This window comes from Mixophyes fleayi, chromosome 4 (genome assembly GCF_038048845.1).
Source record: "Mixophyes fleayi isolate aMixFle1 chromosome 4, aMixFle1.hap1, whole genome shotgun sequence".
Taxonomy (NCBI): domain Eukaryota; kingdom Metazoa; phylum Chordata; class Amphibia; order Anura; family Limnodynastidae; genus Mixophyes; species Mixophyes fleayi.
Genome location: NC_134405.1, coordinates 200,375,216 through 200,399,426, shown reverse-complemented (window position 1 = coordinate 200,399,426; position 24,211 = coordinate 200,375,216). Strand labels below are relative to the sequence as shown.

General features: G+C 40.7%; 1 protein-coding gene across 1 annotated transcript; it reads right to left on the bottom strand.

Moving 5' to 3' along the window:
* Nucleotides 1–8,461: 8,461 nt before the first annotated feature.
* Nucleotides 8,462–16,452, bottom strand: NHP2 (NHP2 ribonucleoprotein). The gene is made up of 4 exons (XM_075209115.1): nt 16,187–16,452; nt 12,839–12,908; nt 9,672–9,777; nt 8,462–9,188 (listed from the first exon to the last, which is right to left on the bottom strand). The coding sequence occupies exons 1-4, from the start codon at nt 16,365–16,367 to the stop codon at nt 9,063–9,065; spliced, it is 483 nt and encodes a 160-aa protein (XP_075065216.1). The 5' UTR covers nt 16,368–16,452; the 3' UTR covers nt 8,462–9,062.
* Between the last annotated feature and the right edge of the window lie 7,759 nt (nt 16,453–24,211).

Here is a 24,211-nt window from a genome sequence, read left to right as displayed (position 1 = left end):
GAAGAATACTTTCCTGGAGGTAGGTAGATCATTATCCAAGTCTACCATAAAGAGAAGATTTCACGAGCGCAAATACAGAAGGTTCACCACAAGGTGTAAACCATTCATAAGCCTCAAGAACAGAAAGACCAGATTAGTCTTTGCTAAAAAAAACAAACAAAACAGCTAAAGAAGACAGCCCAGTTCTGGAACAGCATTCTTTGGACAGATGAAACCAAGATCAACCTGTACCAGAATGATGGGGAGAAAAAAAAGTATGGAGAAGGCTTGGTTCCTAGTCTGAAGCATACAACTTCATCTGTAAACCACGGTGGAGTCAGTGTCGTGGCACGGACATGCATGGCTTTCAATGGCACTTGGTCAATAGTGTCTATTGATGTAACAGAAGCAGCCGGATGAATTATAGGGATATATTGCCTGCTCAGATTCAGCAAAGTTGATTGGACAGCGCTTTACAGCCCAGATGGACAATGACCCAAAACATACAGCGAAAGCAACCCAGAAGATTTTTAAGGCAAAGAAGTCGAATATCCTGTAATGGCCGAGTCAATCACCTGATCTCAATCCGTCAAGCATGCATTTCACTTGCGGAAGACAAAACTAAAGGCATAGAGAACAACAACTGGATACAGCTGCAGTATAGGCCTGGCAAAGCATAACAAAGGAGAAAACTCAGCATTTGGTCATGTCCATGGGTTCCAGACTTCAGGAACTCATTGCCTGGAAAGGATTTGCAACAAAGTATTAAAAATTTTATTTATGATTGTGAATTTGTCCAATTACATTTGAGCCTTTGAAAAGAGGGGACTGTGTATAAAAATAATTGCAATTCCTAAACCTGTTATATGATCTTTTTGTTCAACCCCTCGAATTAAAGCTGAAAGTCAGCACTTCAATTGCTTTTCCCCTTTTTAATTTCGACACCATTGTAGTGGCGTACATAATTTTTGCTCTGAAATGTGTCCCTGTCCAAATATTTCCGTACCTAGCTGTAAATACAACTCCTTGTCTCTTTTTTTAATGATCATATACTCCACTGCCTGGGTGACATAATTTATTCACTGACTTGAGCAGGAGATTTGAAACAGCAGGTGGAGAGTTATAGTGCTGACTGTATAATTAACAGACACAAACTTTTATTGTTATTTTAGCCCTTACCTTAACATTACTTAAACATGTTTTTGGTGACCCATATGTACAGCATATGGAGACATAAGCATTTAGAATATGATCTGTGAGCACAGTCGCCCTGTACAGCCATTATGGCTATAAAACATTGTAAATGCAGGGTTTATTATGTCTTGGGCAACAAAAGTTGCTGCCTTGTAACACAAATTCAAGTTACCCAATAAAACCATACCTATACAGTTCAGGGTCAATATACCAATATAGCCAAAACAGACAAAATCATTGGAAAGTTCCAATACTAATATCAAAATGTTTATTTAGTTGCTTTTTTTTAATATTTTGTTTAAAACCATTACACAGCCCAACACAAAAAAATTTATTTTCTTTAGTTAAGGTTTTTTGAACGAATTTGGGGTATTTTGTGGTTGAATTTAAAATTGGCTCAATTTTTGAGATAATAGATACCCTCAATTAATAGGGAACTTAGCCATAACGGGTGCATATGAGAATCTACCAGAACATTCTAGAAGGTGAGATACGCGAATATTCTAGGTGTTCACTCGAATCATTGTAGAATATTCCTCCTCCGTACATAAGGTATCAGTCACCCAACCAGCAGTCAGTTGGCAGTTGAGTGGTTCATGTTGTCTATTGTTTTGTTTTGTTTCTCATCCGTGTAATATATTTGTATACATGTAATTAGTGTAAATAAGTCAAGTTGTATACGGAATGTTTGTAGTGACAATTTGTATATACAGAGTGTTTCAAATAAGAAGAAACTTATCAAGGATTTTAAATTCACAAAATGTATGAAATGTGTTGAAGGTTCTGTCTGGTGCAGTTATGTCTCAGTTGACAAGAACTTCTTGGGTAACCACAAAGCAGACAACTATGAAGAACTGGTGCAAAACCTATTCACAAACTTAACTTTAAGAATGTGGGGCCTGATTCATTAAGGATCTTAAATGAAGAGGATTCTTATTTCAGTCTCCTGGACAAAACCATGTTACAATGCAAGGGGTGCAAATGAGTGTTCTGTTTTGCACATAAGTTAAATACTGACTGTTTTTTCATGTAGCACACAAATATCAACTTTTAATTTCAGTGTACAAATAAGCTATGAACTATTTGTGTGCTACATGAAAAAACAGGCAGTATTTAACTTATGTGCAAAACAGAACACTCATTTGCACCCCTTGCAATGTAACATGGTTTTGTCCAGGAGACTGAAATAAGAATCCTCTTCATTTAAGATCTTTAATGAATCAGGCCTGTGGCTACTATTATGAACATAAAGGTACACTTTCTCCATAACCACTTACACAGATTTCTGGATAATCTTAATGATTTTAGTGAGGAACAAAGGAGAGGTTTCATCCAGATATAAAGGTGATGGAAGAAAGGTATCAAGACAAATGGGACGGACACATGATAGATGACTATATACTATGTATTATTACGTATTTCATGTGTTTACTTTGTATATTTTAAGACAATTTCAATGCGATTCATAAGTAGGAGCTGCCTGACCATTATATTTTTTGCATTTTTAGGTTTTTCAATGGGGTACCACATACCCCAAAAATGAGTAAATCTAGCAAAACTGATGCCATGTTTGGAATCGGCACCACAGAGTTACCCCAAAATCTCTCTATGATTGGCAATAAATTGAGTGTTGACCAGTGTTATTGGCAGAATTTGACCCTAATTTGCTTTGATTTTTACAACATTAGAGCTTTGATCTTAAGGTTTAAACTTGTAATTTTTCTATTTATTTCATGTGGATTAACTGACAGTTGACACACAAGTGATAGCACCACAAAAACAATACTTGTATTTACTTATTGCAGGCTAAAAATGTGCTCACTGGGAGTGCAAATGAGAAAGTACCAGTATGGTAAGAGCTAGTTTAAAAGTGTTCCAGTAGTTTAGATTCCTCTCTTCTAGAGCTCAAACAGATGGGCGCTTGCTTTCGCCTGTGGTATTGTCTGCCTGAGCTGAACCCTGCTTAATGAGTTCATGGTCCGCCAAGCATTCAGGAAATTGTAAGTGCTTACTGACATTGCAGCTGGCTGTACCATAGATACAAGTGACAAGCACGCACCCGTGTGTATCTGCCCTTAATGTTCGGTTAGTGATTTGGGTTTTTTTTAACATATTTTTTCATTTTAAGACTAAATTGACAAATCCTGCTGCACGTTCAGAATGAGGACATCACAAGTGAGAGATTTCACGCTATAAACAGCTATGTTTATGAACGGTTGACTAAACTTTAACAAACTAGTATAAGACGCACAGAAATTCATACCAGTTTCCTTAGGATGATGTCACACATATGCTTTTCGCTCCACATTTAGTATAATCACAGTAAATTGAAATGTAAAACAGATGCAAGCTCTTTAATTAGTCTGTTTTCACAGGTACATAAAAATGAGAGCAATATTTGGGTAATTGTCCAAAGCCAAAATAAACTGTATTATACTGTAGTAGACCCTGCCACACTCATAAGCTATGCGCTTCTGCAACGGTAATACGTCTCTATAGTAAGTAGACACGAGCACAACGGAAGCTGTAAATGCACTAGAATTACATCACATGTGAGGGGTGGGTCTGCGTTGCTTTTCACATTATTTATTTTATATGCAACAAGTACAAGTATTTTTTTTTCTCATAAAAATAGAACAGTGTGAAATAAAAAAAAAAAAATAATCATTTCTGCCACTGGTCATGTGTTTGCCAGTAACAAGGAAGTTTTTGTTGGGGGGTGGTGAGTTTGGTGATGGTTTTTCCCCCAGCATTGATTACCTAATTTGGTTAGCTATTAAAATTGGAAAAACATTAGCAGAGAACATTATCATAGCATTGAAATGAGTCATGTTGGCAAGAATACAAGAGTTCCTGTTCTCATTTTGATCATATATACACCCTAAAAACCTTTACAAGTAGTAACTGCACCAGCATATATTCAAGGCTTCATGGCGATGCATGTGAACAAATGTATTATAATTGTATTCATCAACACAATAAAATAAACATTCAATATGTTCAGCATTTATTTTGAGCACCCCTCCTTTCTCTCAATTAACATACAATGTCCTCTGGCTTGCAGCCTAAGCTAGGTTGGTTGGCAAAGCGCTTTTAAGTCATTAGCCGTATGTACTGTGACTAAATCTGTGTATTGTCATTTTCAGCAACTGTTACATCAGGAGGATAGAAATATAAACAGGAGGAATAGACAGGGTACAAAATCAGACATAATATAAAGAAAAAATTCACAAAGCATTAGGAGGAGTTTTAACTGGAGCTCCAATAAGAGTTGGAGTACTATTTTAATTTTCCATTTTCTTTTAATATTTGGTTATATTATCCTAGTAATTTAACTTGTTCTTTGAATAGGGAAAATGTAAATGACATGATTTGTTTGTGTTAAGGATTCAGATAAAGAAGAGCTCATGGAATGGAGGGCAGAAGATAAAATACTTTTTGGGGAAGTGGTCAGCATTGCAGAGGGGGTGATTGGTTTGGCAATAAGAAAACACTCATAACTTAATTTGCCACCTTTAAACACTAGTATAATAAACCAGCACACAAGATTTTTTTTTTGCCTCACTGTGGTGTGCTGTTTTAACTGAGTGTGACTTCAACAGAATGGATAGTGGTGCTCTTGGATATAGGGCTTCCTTCTCTCTGAAACAAGATACGGAGGACATATATATTGGGAATTGTGTGGCCGTAGCAGAATACCGTGTGAAGAGCCAGCTGAAAGAGATTTGTGTGGTGAGGAGCCGAGACTACTAGAAGCTAGCGGGCAGGCACAGTACTTTCTGTGAGTGGTATAGGATATACAGCTAGGGTCGGTGACGTTTGTTCTTTTAATAGAATAGGGAGCAAGGACAAATTGCAGCATTTAACATGCATCACTACCACTACTGGTAGGTCATAAACTTTTGGTGCCTTAAGCTGGGTACACACTACACAGTTTTCATCCAATAATCGGCTGAACCAGCCGACATACGACCGCTCGTTCAAAACTCGGGTCAGTGTGTGCAGTGACACGATGGTTGAAAGTCTGCCCAAATGGACGATTATCGCCTCATTTGGTTGGTCGTACCGTTTAATATTTTTTTAGTTCCAATCTCGTTTCCGTTGTGTAGTGTGTATAAACTTCCGACCGATCCACAACAGTGAGTACGAAATTACAGTCATTGCTCACGACAACATGGCTGTAAAAAGTCGCTAAAGGGACGCCCGCTCTTCCCTTTATCGTCCTAAACAAGGCTAGTGTGTATGCAGTCCGTGGACCGAGCGGTCGGAACATCGATCGCATGTAAAATCGATCGGCATAAAAAGTTGGTGGAAAATTCTGTAGTGTGTACCTAGCTTAAGGCAGCAGTAAACAAGCCTACTGATTAATTACCAATATCCATCTTCCCCTGTGGCGACTAGTCAGGTTCTGCTGACTGCTTGCATGACAAAGTTCATAATGCTGAAAGGAGCAGAGTAAATAGTAGCCAAAAGTCTTAATGCAAACGGGCAGACTTTTTCAGTAAAAAGAAAAAAAAAAAAGAAAAAAACCACGCCAAAACACAAACACCTGTGTTTGTGAGTAACATTTTGAAGCTATTGGAGGTCACGTAGGCTTCCTCAATGCATTTGCCACACGTGAACGGAACAGGATACATTCAGAAAATGGCAATGCACCTGAATACTAGTGGGAACACTTAGTGGAAGGAGTGGTCGGTCACAAGAGTAATGAACTGTGCTAATTGAAGGAGCATAAAGGTCAGCATTGCTGTCTCAAAGCACTGGGGTATGAGTACAGTTCCAAACAGCCGGGGGCGGACCCAGACATTTGTCTGCCCCCCCCCTGGATCCGCCACTGCAAGCAGCAGTGTGGAGATTGTATGTTCTCCCCCTGTTTGCATGAAGTCCCTACAGGTGATTTGGTTTCCTACCACAGTCCAAAACATACTGGTTACTTAAATTGGTCAATTCATTTTTTTATTGGTCACTGGGCAGGGGACTAATGAATGATACATATTCTCAGTAAAGTGCTATATAAATGTTTAGAACAATAAATAGTTTGGAATCAGTTTGTTTAGCTCCAGAAGATGTGTGCATCTTATTTTGTTTTTTAAAATAGGTGTTTTGTGTAGGCTAGGAGAAGGTGTATTTTCTTGGCCAGGTGTGGTTCCTCTGGAACGAATCCATTGCTTTAATATTACGTGCGACTATAAGTGCCCTCACATTTTTATCATATTATAGACATAACCTATACTATGTTATTCAATAAACCTGGCACTGAGGATATATATATTACCACCTTTGGGAAGCATATATTTTGTATCCATGTTCTCTTTAGCTCTGATGAATAGAATAGCCCATTCTACAGGACACTGCACACCACATTCTGATCATCTTCAGAGTTCATATTACTGACAAACCAATATACAGTTACAATATAACGGCTGCCCCCTAAATTCCAGCTAGTAGAGGAATGATGTCATGGATGGCATGTGCATTGATCTCTACACCTCACTGTGGCTATGCCTGCAGCTGACAGCATAAACTTAGCAGTCAGCTGTCAAAGGATTAATGGGAATCACACAGTAATGCAATCACCACTGTGCACAGAAAATGTACTGACAACCAATTAAACAACATCATGGCTGTGCTACGCTGATATCCTGACAGCTCCCTATAAATCAGGTGTTCAAGCTTATTAGACTGACCAGCAGTGCACATGTAACAGATCGCCCCTGCTCTTTAATATACCATACTGTTACATTTTAAAAAATATCACATGCATCTATAAATTACATATAGTTTGTACCAAGACAGCATTGTAATTACATCAAATTGTTCAGGCTCGTTTCTCCTGTTTGTTATACAAGCCAAATTATTCCCTAATCAGGGGCAGGTACAAGCCATGGTATACATGGCTTTACATCCAGCTTACCCCTTTTCCCAACTATGGTGATGTACTTACTGCCCACATCCATAATGTGCGTATATATTATACACATTTATTTCTGTAGTGTCTTACCATCACAGTTCTATACCATATCTAGTATTGTATGCATAGGATGGTCCCATATATTTAAATGATTCAACAGAATATACTGGCCAAGAACAGTGATGCCACAAACATAACTTTACATAAAGTGTTAGGAGCTGGCACTCACTCTCAGTATATGAGCCTGTGTTGGTTATTCATCTTCCTATAATAGTTTCCTCCCTGCCATGACTTCTACTTGCATCCAGAAACAGTATAGAACAGATTTATAGTCTCCTGTCAGCTGTGGCTCCAGCACAGACTGCGGCACTGGTTATATGCATGAATATTCAAATCTGATAGATCCAGCACTGGATCTATAGGGGTATAGCCTGAGCATGGTCAGATAATCATGGCATAGAGTGTCACATACTGGCACCATCCACATTAATCATCTAATATATTGTGAGTAGATGTTGATAAGGTGTTTTAGAGCCATGCATGCTCCAATTTGTAGCCAATTAAGTGTAAAATGACTGACTGAGGGCCTTTGTCATCTGTTATTGGAATGTAAACAATGCAGCATATTTTGCAATCACAGAATGTATGAAGTTATGAATGTTTTTCTATAAGTAATGTACACTTAGCTCTTGCAAACTGGCGCTTTGTTTGGTCAATTAAACTTGCCTAGTGTTGGTATGTGCACCCAAGAGACTTAGGGAGTATATTTAGTAAACTGGAGGTTTGAGAAAGTGGAGATGTTGCCTATAGCAACCAGATTCTAGTTATTTATTTAGTACATTCTATGAAATTACAGCTGGGATATGATTGGTTGCTATAGGCAACATCTCCACTTTTTCAAACCCACAGTTTAGTAAATGTACCCCTTAGAGAGTTAGGTTCTTATTGAGTTAGTCTATATTGGTTAGTTCACAGAACTAAAACTTCCTGAAGCTAAACGTGAGAAAGCATGCAGCTTGAATATAGTCTAGCATACAGTACTGCTTGGCATCTGGTGTGTGCTCTAATATCCACCACCAGATGAAATACCGGATAGAAGCAGTAATTACTAACAGATGTAACAATGCGATACTGGTATCAGCAAACTCCACACCGGTCATATCTCAGCATCTTCCTAAGCAACGCCGAGCATTGCAACAAATATAGAAAATAGCAGAGAAATTGAGGAAAATTACAATGAAAAGTATACAGATAGATGTTTATAAAGGCCCGCACATGCAATGATTTGTAAACAAAAGTTGTTTTTTTTTCAGTGAGTAATTTCTACTAAAGCCAATATTACAATTTATAGTAAACATAAGACAAAAAGTGAAGAGATTACTAAAATATGATGGTTTAATTAATCTGCCCACATACATAGGGAATACAAATTACTGACTGAGAGAACAATTTGCATGGAATCATTAGATTTCTGAACAATCTGAGCATAAAGAAGAGTAATAACATTTCAGTCACAGCTGAGCAAATAAACAGTATTTTCTTTTTAGTTACTGTTCTAACTAAATATGGTGCATTTATAATGCATCTAAATAATGCAGCAATAGGAATTAAGCCTTTCTATCCATAATTGGCCTCATTTAAAAACACCAATAGACAAGTAAGCTTAGGAGTTAAGAGCCCAGTCAAGTTTTTTTTTTGTGAAGGGAAGATATTCCATGTATTGTTATGACACAAAAAAAAAAAAGAAAAAAAAAGAAGTGTCTTTAAAAATACAGACTTAAGTCCATAAATGGTGGGTACTATCCTTTTAAGATCATCTTTTTCATTCCAATCAATATACTGCTCATTAACCATTTAAATGCACACACAATTTTTTTTTAAAGACTTAATGTAGGAAAAAACAAAATAAAAAAAATAAATGTTCCTTCAGACAGAAACAGAAGTCCAATCTGTACATAACAAAATAAAAACGTCACACTCAGTAGGGTAAAGGAAGCGCTTGCACCTCTTCCAAACAGTCATTGTATGTGTCTTCATATTCACTGTTCGGTTTAATAAGTATTACACAGGTAGGGCGCTTGGAGCCAGCAGCAGCACCTAAGTCCTGCAAGTAACAAAACAAACATAGCACATTACTCTTTGCATAGACTTCAGATTGGGATTTATCTATTTGTAGACAACAGTGTGCTGAAGGGGACATTAATTATTCTGCTTTACTTACCTCTGATGTATAATAGCCCCTCAATGGGCAGCAGTGTTGTTGATGTCCCATATGTACCACCTTCCAGTACATGAAATAGGAAGTACACAGGGGAGGGCATCAAGAGCACCGCTGACAAACAGGTGAGCTGTACCAGGAGAACAGTACGTCTGTCGGAGGTACAGTGGGCAAATGGCACATCAGAGGCAAGTAAAACTCAATATTCAATACTCATCAAATACTAGATTTTAAGAGTTTTTCAATATTTCTCCCCCACGGATATCTACGTCTGGAACTCACTGTCTTACATTATTTTTATTAGGATTACAACATACTAATGCATAGGACTAAAATGTGAAAGTTTATATTCATATCTTATATACTCACGGATTTGGATGGGATGTACGCATACGGAATGGACCGATCCTCGCACATAACAGGGATATGGCAGTAAACTTCAATAGGAAGTGTGTCACCAGCAAGTATGACAAGGCTAAAATACAAATCAACAATTAAAAAAGTTCTCCAACGGATTTTTTTTTATCTGCATATATTTATATGAAGCTATACCAGCGTGGTCTTGCCAAATAATGCTAATGTGACAGCCATATGTCAAAAGGGAGCAATGGCACGAATGGCAAAATGTGACCATGAACTAAAGAACGTTTACTGGTGTGTTATGAAGCATTATCTTTTGGGCACTGCATTTAGGGGATGGTCATAGCTTGGCTTCTCAATGAAAGGTTTATTACTAGCTCTATGCGGTTTCCTATGGACTAAACCACCATAAATATCTTGGCCGACAATGGTAGTGGGAGAAGCCGCGCTTCCTACTGGATGTAAGTACAGCCACTAAGTGGAGCCTACATGATGATAGGGGGAGTTCCCACCCTCTAAAGTTTAATACAAAAATTGTTGTATCAGGTTCTAGGGCTCATGAAGATGTGTAATAACAGGTGTGTTAAAAGTAAATGAACTTTAATATAATAAGTATCACTGTAACATCAAAATTATACATACAGAGTTAGGACATGCATAAGCAGCAATAGATTGAGATGCAGGTAATATTTTGCAGGATGTGGGCTGCGAGTTGTAAATTAAAGCAGTTCAAGTCAAATAATCACAAACAAAAAAAGAAGATATGCAACTTATATCTATGCAAAAATAAGTCCGTCCAGTGGATGATGCAAAGTATGTGAAGATATTCAGAATGGTTCAATAATGGATAGTTTTATACATAGACGGTAGAAGTCAAATGTGTCCAGATGCTGTTGTGTGAAATATTCCCAATAGCTCATGTTTGTGATAAGATGTTGCTTGTAGAGTAGTGACATTCCTCCCCGAATGCGGGTGGTGCTGCTCTCTTGAGGGTCCCGTTGGAGACGTCTAATTTCCAAGGCTGCGCATGTGCAGCCTGACCTCAGTGTTTGCCGGCTGGTGATGAAGCCAAGACTGATGTGGTTGCAGCATGCTTGTATGCGGCCAATGTTTGAATGATTGCGGCAGCTCCTGGTGTTGAGTGTGGGATACTGCCAAAAGATATGTGCACATCTCCCTGAGAAAGCCCATACTCTTGAGGGGCGAAACGCGTTTGATAACGTTATATTTTTCAACTTTCAACACCAGTCTTGGCAGTAACCCCGCTCAACACCAGGAGCTGCCACAATCATTCAAACATTGCCTGCATACAAGCATGCTGCAACCACATCAGAGTTGGCTTCATCATCAGCCAGCAAACACTGTGGTCAGACTGCCCATGCGCAACCTTGGAAATTAGGCGTCTCCGACAGGACCCATGAGCGAGCAGCACCACCCACGCATTCGGGAAGGAAAGGAGTGCCCGGACTATAGGAGAGGAACGTCACTACTCTACAAGCAACATCTTATCACAAACGTGAGCTATTGGGAATATTTCCCACAACAACATCTGGACACATTTGACTTCTACGGTCTATGTATAGAACTATCCATTATTCAACCATTCTGAATATATTCATATACTTTGCAGCATCCACTAGACAAACTTATTTTTGCATAGATATAAGTTGCATATCTGCATTTTGTGTTTGTGATTATTTGACTTGAAATGCTTTCATTTACAACTCACAGCCCACATCCTGCGATATTATCAGCATCTCAATATATTACTGCTTATGCATGTCATAACTGTTATTCTGACCAGAATTGATCATTTTGATGTTACAGCGATACTTATTACATTAATGTTCATTTACTTTTAAAACACATGTAATTACACATCTTCATGTGTCCTTGAACCTAATACAACAATTTTTGTATTCACCACAAATATCTGTTTATATGTTGTCTCTTCTAGGACATACTGGTTCAAGTACCCAAAAAAAAAAAACTATGAATAAAAGAGTAATAAGTGACAACAGCAATAATAAACTAGTTGTTTTGTACATACTTGCGGTTTAATCAAAGTATCTAAAAAACGTACAGTTCGAGGGGGAAAAAAAAAGTCTTGTGCCATAAATTTTTTTTAATTAAATTGAACTAAATATATATACCCAAATGTTATTTTAATGTATTGAAAAACACTTAAAAATAAAAACATGGAAACCGTTTTAACAATCTTAGCCCTTCAGCTGGTCATATGACCATAGATACTCCAAAATAGGCATGATAGTGGCATGTGAGACACCATAAAAAAAATAGGCTGGCGAATGCTCCCAGTCTGTGTGCACTGGCATCTACTGACTGCATAGACTCGCAGTATAACATCTGGAATGACTGTGGCCAAAATTGTGCACGACTGAATTTGAAACACACATGTGTGGCATTATTCTATACATACCAAGAATAAGTAAATGTATGCAATCAGATGAGACATAACAGGAATAAAAACATCTGCTATAGTATACATTGCTGCTAATAGAGCAGTTTATGGAGGGAAGAAAAAAAAAAATTAGAAACATAATAGGACATAAAATCAAAACAAAGTATAATTCAGGTCAATCTACAACAAACGTTTAAGCAGTACTCATTAAAATGAACGCATAATAAAAAATTGCAGCATACTTTGGAAAAACTGCTACACAAAATACTATGTTGATATTGCAAAATGTGGTGCACTTAGGAAAACTGGTGCAAAGGGAAAAATGTGATTTTGTTCCTAGCAACCAGATACTTACTGTAGAGCTAGAATCTGGTTGTTATGGGCAGCACCACTTATCCTGTCCCCTCCGGTGCCTCTGTCACTGAGTAGGCACAGCACATTTATACAATGTATGTATACATAGGATAATCTACTGCTTGGGCTGCATGGACACATTCTACTCTTCTGGTATCAGTTTATGCAACAGTGAGAATTGTAATTGTAATGGAAGCTTCATATTGCCTCTCCTCTGAGGCACCTAAAAAATAGCAAGTTCCTCATCACCGATATATGCCATCTCCTGCCATTGATTCTATAAGCAAACAAGGAGGTAACAGACACAATATAGTTATGTGTGAGGATGACAGACACCTTAAAACAAAGGATGTGACAAATGAAAAGCAGATGAATGGCTCCTATTGGCACTGATGCTCACCCTTTCTCTCCTTTATTGATGAACTTCTGTACCTCCTTTACTCCTCTTCGAATACTCCTAGACTTGGCAGCTAAAACAGACAAAGTAAAAAAAGAGCCTGGTCAGTGATTAAAATACATCAAACAGTGAAAGACCAAAGTAAATGTTTACTGAAGTTTGAGCTAATACAATATACGTCTTGAGTTTGACCGATACCAATATTTAAACAGTGCAATATTGGAGCAGTACTATGACACAGCGGTTATAACTGTAAAAATGGTTGGATGAGACGCGACTCAGTGACTATGGAAATCTATAGCTTCTACAGGAATATACCGCCGATTAATGCCCCAATGCGGAGAGCGTGTGTATATGTATACACAGCAATAAAGACACTAAGGGGCCAAGCAAAGTGCTGCAGGAATATCATGCATAATGCTTTATTATTATTAATCTTTATTTATAGGGCACCACATTAGCTCTGCAGTGCTGTACAGAGGAAAAAAAATGCTTTGGTACTGATCTTCTCATAGAGGTGCGAGCAAAGTTCCCATTACCGCAATTGCCAGTGATGTGCGCATCAAAGGAACACTGAGGCTATCTGACTAAGCCCCTAAGAGTACTAACTGGAGTTTGTAAGTCCCCCTACAAATCAGATTGTGCTGGAATTCAATTACCAATGCACATACAGGACAGCAAGCAAAACCCTGACAAGTCCTCATTATGGGTGCCATTAACTACTCAGGTATAAATCGGCATACTGAAAATGTTGAATTGAAATGAATTATATTCAATATAACAGATATTACATCGAACATACAGTTAGGGAAGCATTTAGGAACTAGTGATTACTGCATGATAACTTTTGTTGTACTGTTTCTTATGTAAATAGCTGATGTTTATGGAAATTACAGGCCGGTGAGCCAGACACTGGTAGCTGGCAATATATCTGAGGGAATTGTAAGAAAACATCCAATTGGCAGCTGACAAAAATTAACCCTGGGTACTGGTCAGGTCAAACTAATCTATCAGTTCCTATGTAGAAGTAAGTTGTAAACCGGAACTTGGCAATGTAGATATCATTTATTTGTATTATGTAAAGCATACGATACAGTTCAGCATAAAAGGTTGTACAGAATAGAAAAGCACGGGGACTAGGATAACAAGTACATGGGTAGATAACTGGCTGAAGGATAGGAAGCAGAGTGTTGTTACAAGTAGAACACATTCAGATTGGGCCAACATCATCAGTGAGGTGTCTCAGGGGAGTTGTATTGAGTCCTGTCTCTCATTTTTATCAATAATCTTGTACAATTATAGGATCCACGAGACAAAACTTAACTGTATAATAACAAATTGAATACATTCATTTGAAAACCAGTGACATAAAACTGATTTTTATTCATGACATGATTAAAACAATTAGCATTTAAAAGAGATGAATAGCTTGGATGCAATGAACAACAATGAAATCCATAGATGTGTAAAGTTTAATCACGTATTTACCCGAAGATGAAACAGAATGGTTCAGAAAAGGTATTTTTGTGTGCAATATCTGTAGAATGAGACTTATGAATAAATGTAACTCTACATTTTGATTTGATTTACACCATGAAGAGTATTTTTGCAATATGGGACTCATACTAGACACATTTACACTTATTTATTTTTTTACTCTATCATGGGACATTTGTTTTTATATGGATAATCATGTGATACAAGGTGATCATTCTATATGTATTTGTATTTATGAAATCTTGACATTTTTTCTTTTAAATTATGGAATATAATTATTTTTTTTCTAAGATAATAAATTGACGCAATGGAATCGATTTGCTGCATTCAAGTCAATTGTGTTTTGTAGAATGGTTTAACCGTGTGATGAAGAAAAAGTCCTTTATATGCCATTGTAGCTCATCCGAAATGGAATGAATTACAATTGATTGTACACTTAAGTTTAGTTTCCTGGCTTTCCATCCTATAACTATAGGATCCCAAAATATTTTTTCTAAAGGTTCAGATACGGTGTCAACTTTAACAATGCAATGGTGGGCTTTAGTCTGCTAATAATCGAAAAGTACATTTTGCCACTCAATAAATTACTTGTTATACCAGATTTTGAATATGGAGTAGTTTCTGGCACCTATCTGTAAGAAAAGCAATGAAAAATTCAATAGGATTCAGAAACAGGCTACCTTAATGAAAGGAGGGAATATTTTAAATTTTAATGAAAAACTGGGGCTGGATGTTTAATTTGGAAACAATGGTTCTTAAATGTGAAGTTACAAAAGTATACAAATATATTAAATGGCAATACAAAGGGGTGTGTCTCAAACATTTTACACCCAGAATTACAAAGACATCCACTGTAACAAGTATTTTCACTACCAATAAGGCAATATACTGAGGGTAGTTAAAGTGTAGAATTCACTACTGGTAAAGTAGTATTGGGAGAACTACTGGATGTATTTAAAATAAGCAGACCATTGATAAAGTGATTTACTTTTATTTCCATATACGGGGTCAGGTAAGAATATTATTTCTCTTTGTGGGGTTAAATTGGTAGATGGGAATTTAATCTAAATAGTCCACCTATCTGCTTTGTAGCACACACAAACACAACACTTTCATACCAGGGGCTATATTTACTAAACAGCTGGTTTGATAAAGTGGAGATGTTGCCCATAGCAACCAATCATATTCTAGCTATCAGTTTTTAGAATGTATTAAATAAATGATAGATAGAATCTGATTGATTGCTATAGGCAACATCCCCACTTTTTCAAACCTGCAGTTTAGTAAATAGATCCCCATGTCCTTCACATAGTTAAGACTAGAAAACTATACATATCCATTCTATGAAAGACCAATATGTACAGCTTCCTTGGTTTTATTCTGCTCCCTCAACAGAATTCATAGAGCTAAAACAAAACAAATATAAATGTCCAATAAAGAGTAAAAATGGATATGGTTTGTTTTCTCAACCTCACTATGCACAGTGTACATGGTATAAATACACTGTACAATAAACAAGTTACATCAATGCACTACTAAAATGTCCTTGAAGTAAGGACCATCTATGCTTCATTCATCTACTGGGGAGCACGGCGTGCCATGTGCAGCCCACCATGAGTACAGGTTAATTAAGGCGTGTTGAGCCCGGAATCATTCCAGCGCCGTGAATAACACTGCTCAGTCTTCCAAGTTGTCTGTGGGGTCTGTACATTCCACGATCACCCATATCAGAGACTTTTGTTTATTAATAAAGGAAAATGAACCCACGGCCCAGCATCATGTCAGTACTATCCTGCCGCCCTATATGATGTGTACCTATGACACGGATAGTGTGCGGTGTACAAGAGCACATACCTTTCTTCACACACTTGTACAGCCTCTTGGTCAGTTTCCGTCCAGCCAGCGGCCGTGCGATAGGATTGAGGTTCACCAGCCTCTCCTCGTAGGACAGCACCGGAGCGGCTTCCTGAGAGGTCTCCTGAGCGATCTCCGTATCCTCCTCCGGGTCCAACTTCTCCTTCTTTATCTTGGTCATGTTGCAGTCCCGCGCACACACACACACGTGTCCCGCACGCCTGGCACACACAGTACACTTCCGGAACACACAGTACACTTCCGGAACACACAGTACCTTTCCGGAACACACAGTACACTTCCGGAACACACGGCTTCCGGATCTGGTGGAAGTGCGGGGAGGAGCTGAGGGATCTCCAGCAGTGTATGACAGGGACGTCCTAGAATCCTATCAGCAGATATAGACTTACAGAAATACAACGAGGCTGAAGTTAGCTTCTTATACGGCCAGCTTCTTATTCGTTTCTAATTCGTGCTCCAGCTTCTTATTTAGAAAAGCTTATTTTTAATGGATTAAATCAATTTGGATCACTGATTTCACATCAGAATAACACTACAGGGGGTCCCTTATACAAAATGCATTAGTATTTTGCCTGACCCAACATGGTTATGGGCATGAAATCAGGAGGCAAAGTGGGCACAGATAGCATTTTGAGCATTTTGAATAAGTAGCTGCAGATTTGCAAGTGTTGATGTTTTTATTAAAAAATTGCAACAAAAATAAATCCAGTATCACTTTGTCCAAGATAAAATAGACTATGTACATTATCCAAAGGGTAAAAAGGACCACTATGAACAAAAACTTTACACACCCAATTCTACTACAATCCCATCACAAAACAACTAATACACCACTTCACAAATATAAAAAAGACAAAAAACACAAAACAAATCAAAAACTTCCACGAGAGAAACATGCTAACCCTTGCACAATACTTTTAATTACCACAACCCCGCCACCAATCTATAATACCACCCACACATCCTTTACTGTCAGGTAATGAAAGCAAACTTTAAATGTATGTAAACCTTACTAAAAAAATAAAAAAAGGGTTTCCACAAAATCTAATAGTGATAAAACAGGATAGATAGCCAAGAATGGAGAGACTGCAGGTGTTATCTACCGCTTAGGGAGGTCTCAGCCCCCGCCAAAGTCTACCCCAGCTCGCAGCATCCACCCGGCCCCTCTCCATTTCCCTTATTTTCCAAACCTCGTGCAGAATACTATCCACCACCTCACTACAGGGAAGGATTTTGCCCCTAATGGACACTAAACACCGTGCGCTCCATGTGTAAAACCTAACAATTACGCTAACTAAAAAACGTGTGCTTAAATCAAAATCCCCACACCATTTGAGCACTCCATACACCCACTCAGGGTAACTAAGCCCCGAAAGACACGGAAGGCCTAAGGCGTGGGACACTCCCTTGTAAACCTCTATATTAAAAGGACACTGAAGCAAGAAGTGGTCCATTGTCTCCACCTCCCCATGACATTCCTCCCGTGGACAACCACGATCATCGACACCCCTATGCTTCAGGTTCCCCTTAACAAAGAGCCTCCCGTGAAATGCAAGCCAAGTGAGATCTCTAAACTTCGGAGGAATCCGCTTGGAATTCACCAAAGACAGACCCTTCGAGCTCATATCACCTGGGCAATCCTTTAGTAACAGGGGCACATCAAAGTGAGTATGCAAAATCCTCCTCTCCAACACCCTTCTAGAGGAGTTTTTTGCCTCACCCACCTCAATCTGCCATTTCCTTGTCACCTTTAAACCCTGAACCACATAGGCCGGGAGGTATCCATGCTTAACTCGAAGACTCTTTACGGGACCCCCATCCAACCATGCGTTGAGAAAGGGGTGCACCCAAACACGAAAGCCAGCTACCCACCGAGGGGGAGACTCCAAAAAGAGACTCCCGAGATGAAGCTTCAAAAAGGCAGTACTAAAGAACAGCACTGGGTTTACCATTCCCAGGCCACCTTCATCCTTCGGTTTGTAGGTCACATTCCTCTTGATGAGGTTCAACTTGTTCCCCCATAACAACTGAAAGAACAAGGAACTGACCTTGACCCTTAATGATTCTGGCAACAGACATATGTAACTGACGTATAAAAAAACTGGGATCAAGTAAGTCTTGATCAAATCAATCCGTTCTCTGTAGGGCAGCTTCCACTTCTTCCAATTATCCACCTTAGAGGCGGCATCTGCCAGTTTCAATTCCCAATTTCGCTGGGCATAATCACCCGAACCAAATAGAATGCCTAAGATTTTAACCTCTTGACTGGCCTGAGGGAGCGCATCCGGAAGGACAAACTGCCGTCCTTCCTCCCCTAACCAGAGAACTTCACTCTTTTCTTGGTTTATCTCTGAGCCCGAAGCCTCAGAATATTCGCAGATTGGATTTTCAATGCCACGCGCCTCGGCCATGTCTGACAAGACTACTGTGACATCATCAGCGTAGGCCGCTACCTTCAAGGGAACATCCACAGCCAGTTGCACTCCCCTCACTGCACCGTTCTCAATCCTCCTGATAAAAGGATCAATCGCAAATACATAGAGGAGAGGGCTCAAGGGACAACCTTGTCTGACTCCAGATGACACTGCAAAAGTAGGACCCACCCAACCATTTACAAGAGGGAAGCTCTCGGCCTGCCTATAAATGGTACGCAGCCAATCAACCAACCTCACTGGCAGACCGTACCTCTCAAGAAGTGCCCACAGATATTCATGATTGACACGATCAAACGCCTTAGATTGATCCAGCGCCAGAAGGTACTTACCCCACTTCTCAGCCCTGCACCGCTCCACGGCCTCCCGGACGCCAAGGACAGCATTAAAGATGCTTCGACCCTTCACCGTACAGTGCTGAGAAGTGGAAAGCAACAGGCCTGATACTTCCATAATCCTGTTAAAAATGACCTTTGCCAGAATCTATCAGAATTGAGAAGAGCGATGGGGCGCCAATTTTCAATCCTGGATGGGTCTTTCCCCTTGGATAGCAAAATAAGGGCGGACTGCCTCATGGAGGGAGGGAGTAACCCTCTACCCAAGCTCTCAATAAAAACCTCCACTAGGTGTGGGGCCAGGAGGTCCACAAAGGCTTTATAAAACTCGGAAGTTAAACCATCCGGACCTGGGGATTTCTTATTTGATAAACTATTAATCGCCCTCCTGACCTCGTCCACTGTTATCTCAGAATCCAAGGGATCAAGAGAAGCCTGATGGTCACCAAGCCCAGACACACCCCTCAGAAACCATTCCATCTTCTCTCTGATAAGTACCTTCCCAGACAAAAGGCCAGAGTAGAAGGAGATGCACGACTGACAAGATACCCTCTTGGTCTTTTCGGAGGACCCCTCTGTCATCGCGCAGTTCCCTCACCTCCTTCGCATCAACCGAACTCTTACAGTTAAGGTAGGGATCCGGAGAGTGGTACTTACCGTAGTCCCTTTCCAAAACCAAAGAGGCATAACGGTCATACTGGCACCCTTTTATCTGGGATTTTACCCGGGAGATTTCCCCACTATCTCCACCCTCAGAAATCAGGAAATCGAGTTTCCGTCTCAAGGCATGGCAGACATTCTTTTTTATCCAATTCCTCTGAACTATAAGTTCCCTAAAGAACCTCCGAGTTCTTCCTTTAAATTCCTCCCACCACTCTGGCCTAGTCCAACCTGTGTCTAAAAGCGTTTCTTGGGTTTCAAGCAAGTCCCTAAAGGATTGTCTAACCTCCTCATCATCCAAAAGGCTGGAGTTCAGACGTCCCAGGCCTCTGCCTTTCTGAGGGGTGTCTGAAGTGTTCAAAGATACGCAAAGACAAACGTGATCCGAGAACTCTACCGCCATCAACTTTGGAGTTGATGTGACAGAGCTCCCTTTAAAAAAAAACCTATCTATTCTTGACCTACTTCTACCTCTAGAAAAGGTGAACCCAGTGAGGTCTGGAGAGTGACGAATATGCACATTTACCAGCCCAGCCTGACTTACCATATTAACTAAAAAGCCTGCATCATAGCCCAGCGATGTCCACGAGCCTTCCCTATCCTCTGGCCTAACAATGGTGTTAAAATCACCCCCGAAGACAATCTGCAGGGCCGTAAAAAGGTACGGTTTAATTTCCCTGAAAAGGCATTTCCTGCCCCGTTGGGTCTGTGGACCATAAATATTTATTAACCTCAGGACCTGCCCCCTCAGGGAAACATCCATAACCATACATCTGCCCATGCTTATTTCTATAATCCGCTGAATGGTTACCATGCCAGTAAAAAGGACTGCCACTCTACCGTACGGCTCGGCCACAAGAGACTGATAGGAGGGACCTCGCTTGCACTCCCATTTGCATTTGTGGAGATCCGCGAGGCGCCCAACCCTAGTCTCTTGCAAAATCAAAAAATCAACCTCAAGCATGTTGAAAAAAATCAAGGGCCAAATAACGAGCTCGATCAGAACACACAGATGCCACATTAATGGTGGCAAACTGTATGGGATGGGGAGCCATCATTAAAGATTATAGGCATGGGCATTACCTTCATTACCTCTAGGCATTATATTACCTAACAGCTATAAGGCCTTTGACCCTATCCCCGGATCCTGTATACCATCACTTCTGGCCAAAGACTCTTCTGACCGAACCACACGGTCAATCCCAGGAATTGTCCCCCCTTCTGGATATATTTCCTCCCCCTCCCCCCCCTGGTTCCATCCCACCCACCTCCCTCCTATCCTGCTCCCTATCCACTTGATTATTTCCACCTGAACTACGAACTACCTCAAACATAGTGTTAGTATCCTTAAAAACCTTAGTAGGGGCACCCGCCAAGGATGCCCACTCTCCGCTTTAATTTTCGCCTTGGCCATTGAGCCTTTAGCAGCCACTATCCGAGCCTCCCCAGATATCAGAAGAGTGGAGACAGGGTCTCTGGAGAGTAAGCTCTCACTGTTTGCTGACGATATACTTCTGACGCTCCAGCAGCCAAGAATATCCTTGCCCAACCTGTTCTGCCTCCTCTCGAGGTATGGCGACCTGTCCGGGTATAAAATCAACATAACAAAATCCGAAGCCCTATTTCTTAATGTCCCCTCACAGGACTGCTGTGATCTCACCTCCCATTATCACTTTAGATGGCAGAAGAAAAAATTTAAATACCTGGGAGTGTATATAACCACCTCATATGAATCCCTATATCAGGAGAACTATCCAGCTCTCACAAACTCAAATCAGACATCTTCTGGCGAACCCTAATCATTTCGTGGCTGGGCAGAATCATTGCGGTAAAAATGACTGTTCTCCCTCAACTTCTTTACCTTTTCCAGACATTGCCTGTGAGAATACCCCTAACTGAAATATACTCTATGCAGCAACACTTTTCTAAATTTGTCTGGCGGGGCAGGTCTCCCAGGCTTCGATTGGCACTACTCAAAAAACCTAAGGGCTGCGGAGGCAGGGGCTTCCCAGACCTCGAGGCCTACTACTGGGCAGCCCAGCTTAGCTCCATAGCCTCTTCATTTGCTCCTCCGACATCTCATGCATGGGCAGACCTTGAGGCTGCATATCTCTCCATACCCGGCCTATCTGGCCTTTGGGGAGTTCCTTCTGATATTCGGAAGGCCCTAACCAAACGTTTTCCAACTCTAGAGTTTGCGGCTCGGATCTGGGAGACCTGCAAGGGCCATCTCTCTATCTTTCCTAACCCTCTGCACATTGTACCCCTGTGGCATAACCCCACCTTCCCTCCAGGAATGTCCCGATCTTTCTCTCGGCTATGCACCAGGGCGGGATTCCGATTTGCGGGAAGCCTTCTTGAGCAGGGAAGGCCCATATCCTATGACGCCCTCTGCTCCAGAGTCCCTAACTTTCACCCGCCTTTCTACCAATATCTGCAGGTTTGGCACTTCCTCCTGTCACTCCTGTCGGACAATTCACCTCACTCCCCCTCCCAATTTGAATCTCTCTGCCTTTCTTCCCCTTTGCGAAGGGGTATGATCTCGTCCTTGTATAGTCTTCTACTAGGGAAATTGGTGCCTTCCGGGAACGCACATGAGAGGGAGTGGGAGAGGGATCTGGGCCCTCCCCCGGAGGAGGACTGTTGGGAGACCATCAGGCTGAACGTGGCTTCTAGTTCCATCTCCACATTAATTAAGGAAAATGCGTACAAAGTTTACTACAGGTGGTATCTCACACCTGACAGGCTTGCAAAGATGTACCAGTCAGCTTCTCCTGATTGCTGGAGAAACTGTGGTCACCGAGGCACTTTCGTGCATATCTGGTGGTCATGCCCGGTCATTTCCTCCTTCTGGGACAGGGTCTCGAGACTTCTTTCCTCCCTCCTCCAATGCCCTATTAGGAAGAACCCATGGTCCTTCCTACTCTGTTATCCTATACAGGACCTAGACACCCACTCTGCAAAACTTGCTTCACATGTCCTGGCAGCCGCTAGATGCCTGATTGCTAAATTGTGGAAACAAGCGGACCCCCCCCCCCCCCCCCCCCCGCATCTCTTCTCTTAGATAATATATATGGTTCATTGCCAACATGGAAAAAATCACGTCGCTGTTGCGAGACAAAGAAGACAAATTTCATCAAATTTGGGCCCCCTGGCTTTATGCCTAGGATCCCCGTAGTTCTCTCTTCCTCCAAATAGTCTCCCCCTACACAATTCCAGATAACATCGATCCCCTTACTACTTTAAAATACTCCCATGCAGACCTGAACGCGCCCCCTTTGAAGGTGAACATGCCTTTCTTAGTATACCCCATGAGACGGCCATTGACCCCCCCTTGCCTACCCTACACCCCCTTCAATGCCCACTTCTTTTCCCTCCCGCCCCTTACCATCTTGTTATATTGCAATACATGTTTCTGTTTTGTGAGTGACATTGCTGGATATCTACTCTGCTCTGTGATTATTGTAATCAAATTGCTTGTTGTTGTATGCTTATGTCATTCATACTTTATTATACAATAAAATTTTGAGTTAAAAAAAAAAAACCTTAGTAGGCTCCCCACCTACTTGAATTACAGACTTGAGCGGAAATTTTACACCCACAATATTGATCTCCCCACAATTCTCACCCCCTGCTACACCACCTGTTCCAACCTCAGCACCCACCACCTTTTGAACAAAGGGTTCAGCCTGCCTAACCCCAACCTTTGCCCTAGTTCTCTGCACTTTGAGCCTCAGGACCATCTCTGCAGCAGCAGTACACACAATTTCCCAACGCCATTTAACCCTTGAAAAAACTGCAGCTACTTATTCAAAATGCTATCTGTGCCCACTTTGCCACCTGATTGCATGCCCAAAACAGCGTTGGGCCAGGCAAAAGACAGATATTTTATATGTAACTGACCACCCTGTGTTGATTACCACTGTCAAATTGCTGGCCCAACGGCATTTAACACTTGCAAAACTGCAGCTACTTATTCAAAATGCTATCTGTGCCCACTTTGCCACCTGATTGCATGCCCAAAACAGCGTTGGGCCAGGCAAAAGACAGCTGTTTTATATGTAACTGACCACCCTGTGTTGATTCCCACTGTCAAATTGCTGGCCCAACGGCATTTAAGCCGTGAAAAACTGCAGCTACTTATTCAAAATGCTCAAAATGCTATCTATGTCCACTTTACCACCTGATTGCATGCCCAAAACAGCATTGGGCCAGGCAAAAGGCAGATGTTTTATATGTAACTGACCACCCTGTGTTGATTCCCACTTTCAAATTGCTGGCCCAACGGCATTTAACACTTGCAAAACTGCAGCTACTTATTCAAAATGCTATCTGTGCCCATTTTGCCACCTGATTGCATGCCGATAACAGCGTTGGGCCAGGCAAAAGACAGATGTTTTATATGTAACTGACCACCCTGTGTTGATTGCCACTGTCAAATTGCTGGCCCAACAGCATTTAACACTTGCAAATCTGCAGCTACTTATTCAAAATGATAAAATATGGTGACTTTACCCTCTTTGCCCCCTGATTTCATGCCCTTAACCATGTTGGGTCAGGCAAAATACTAATGCATT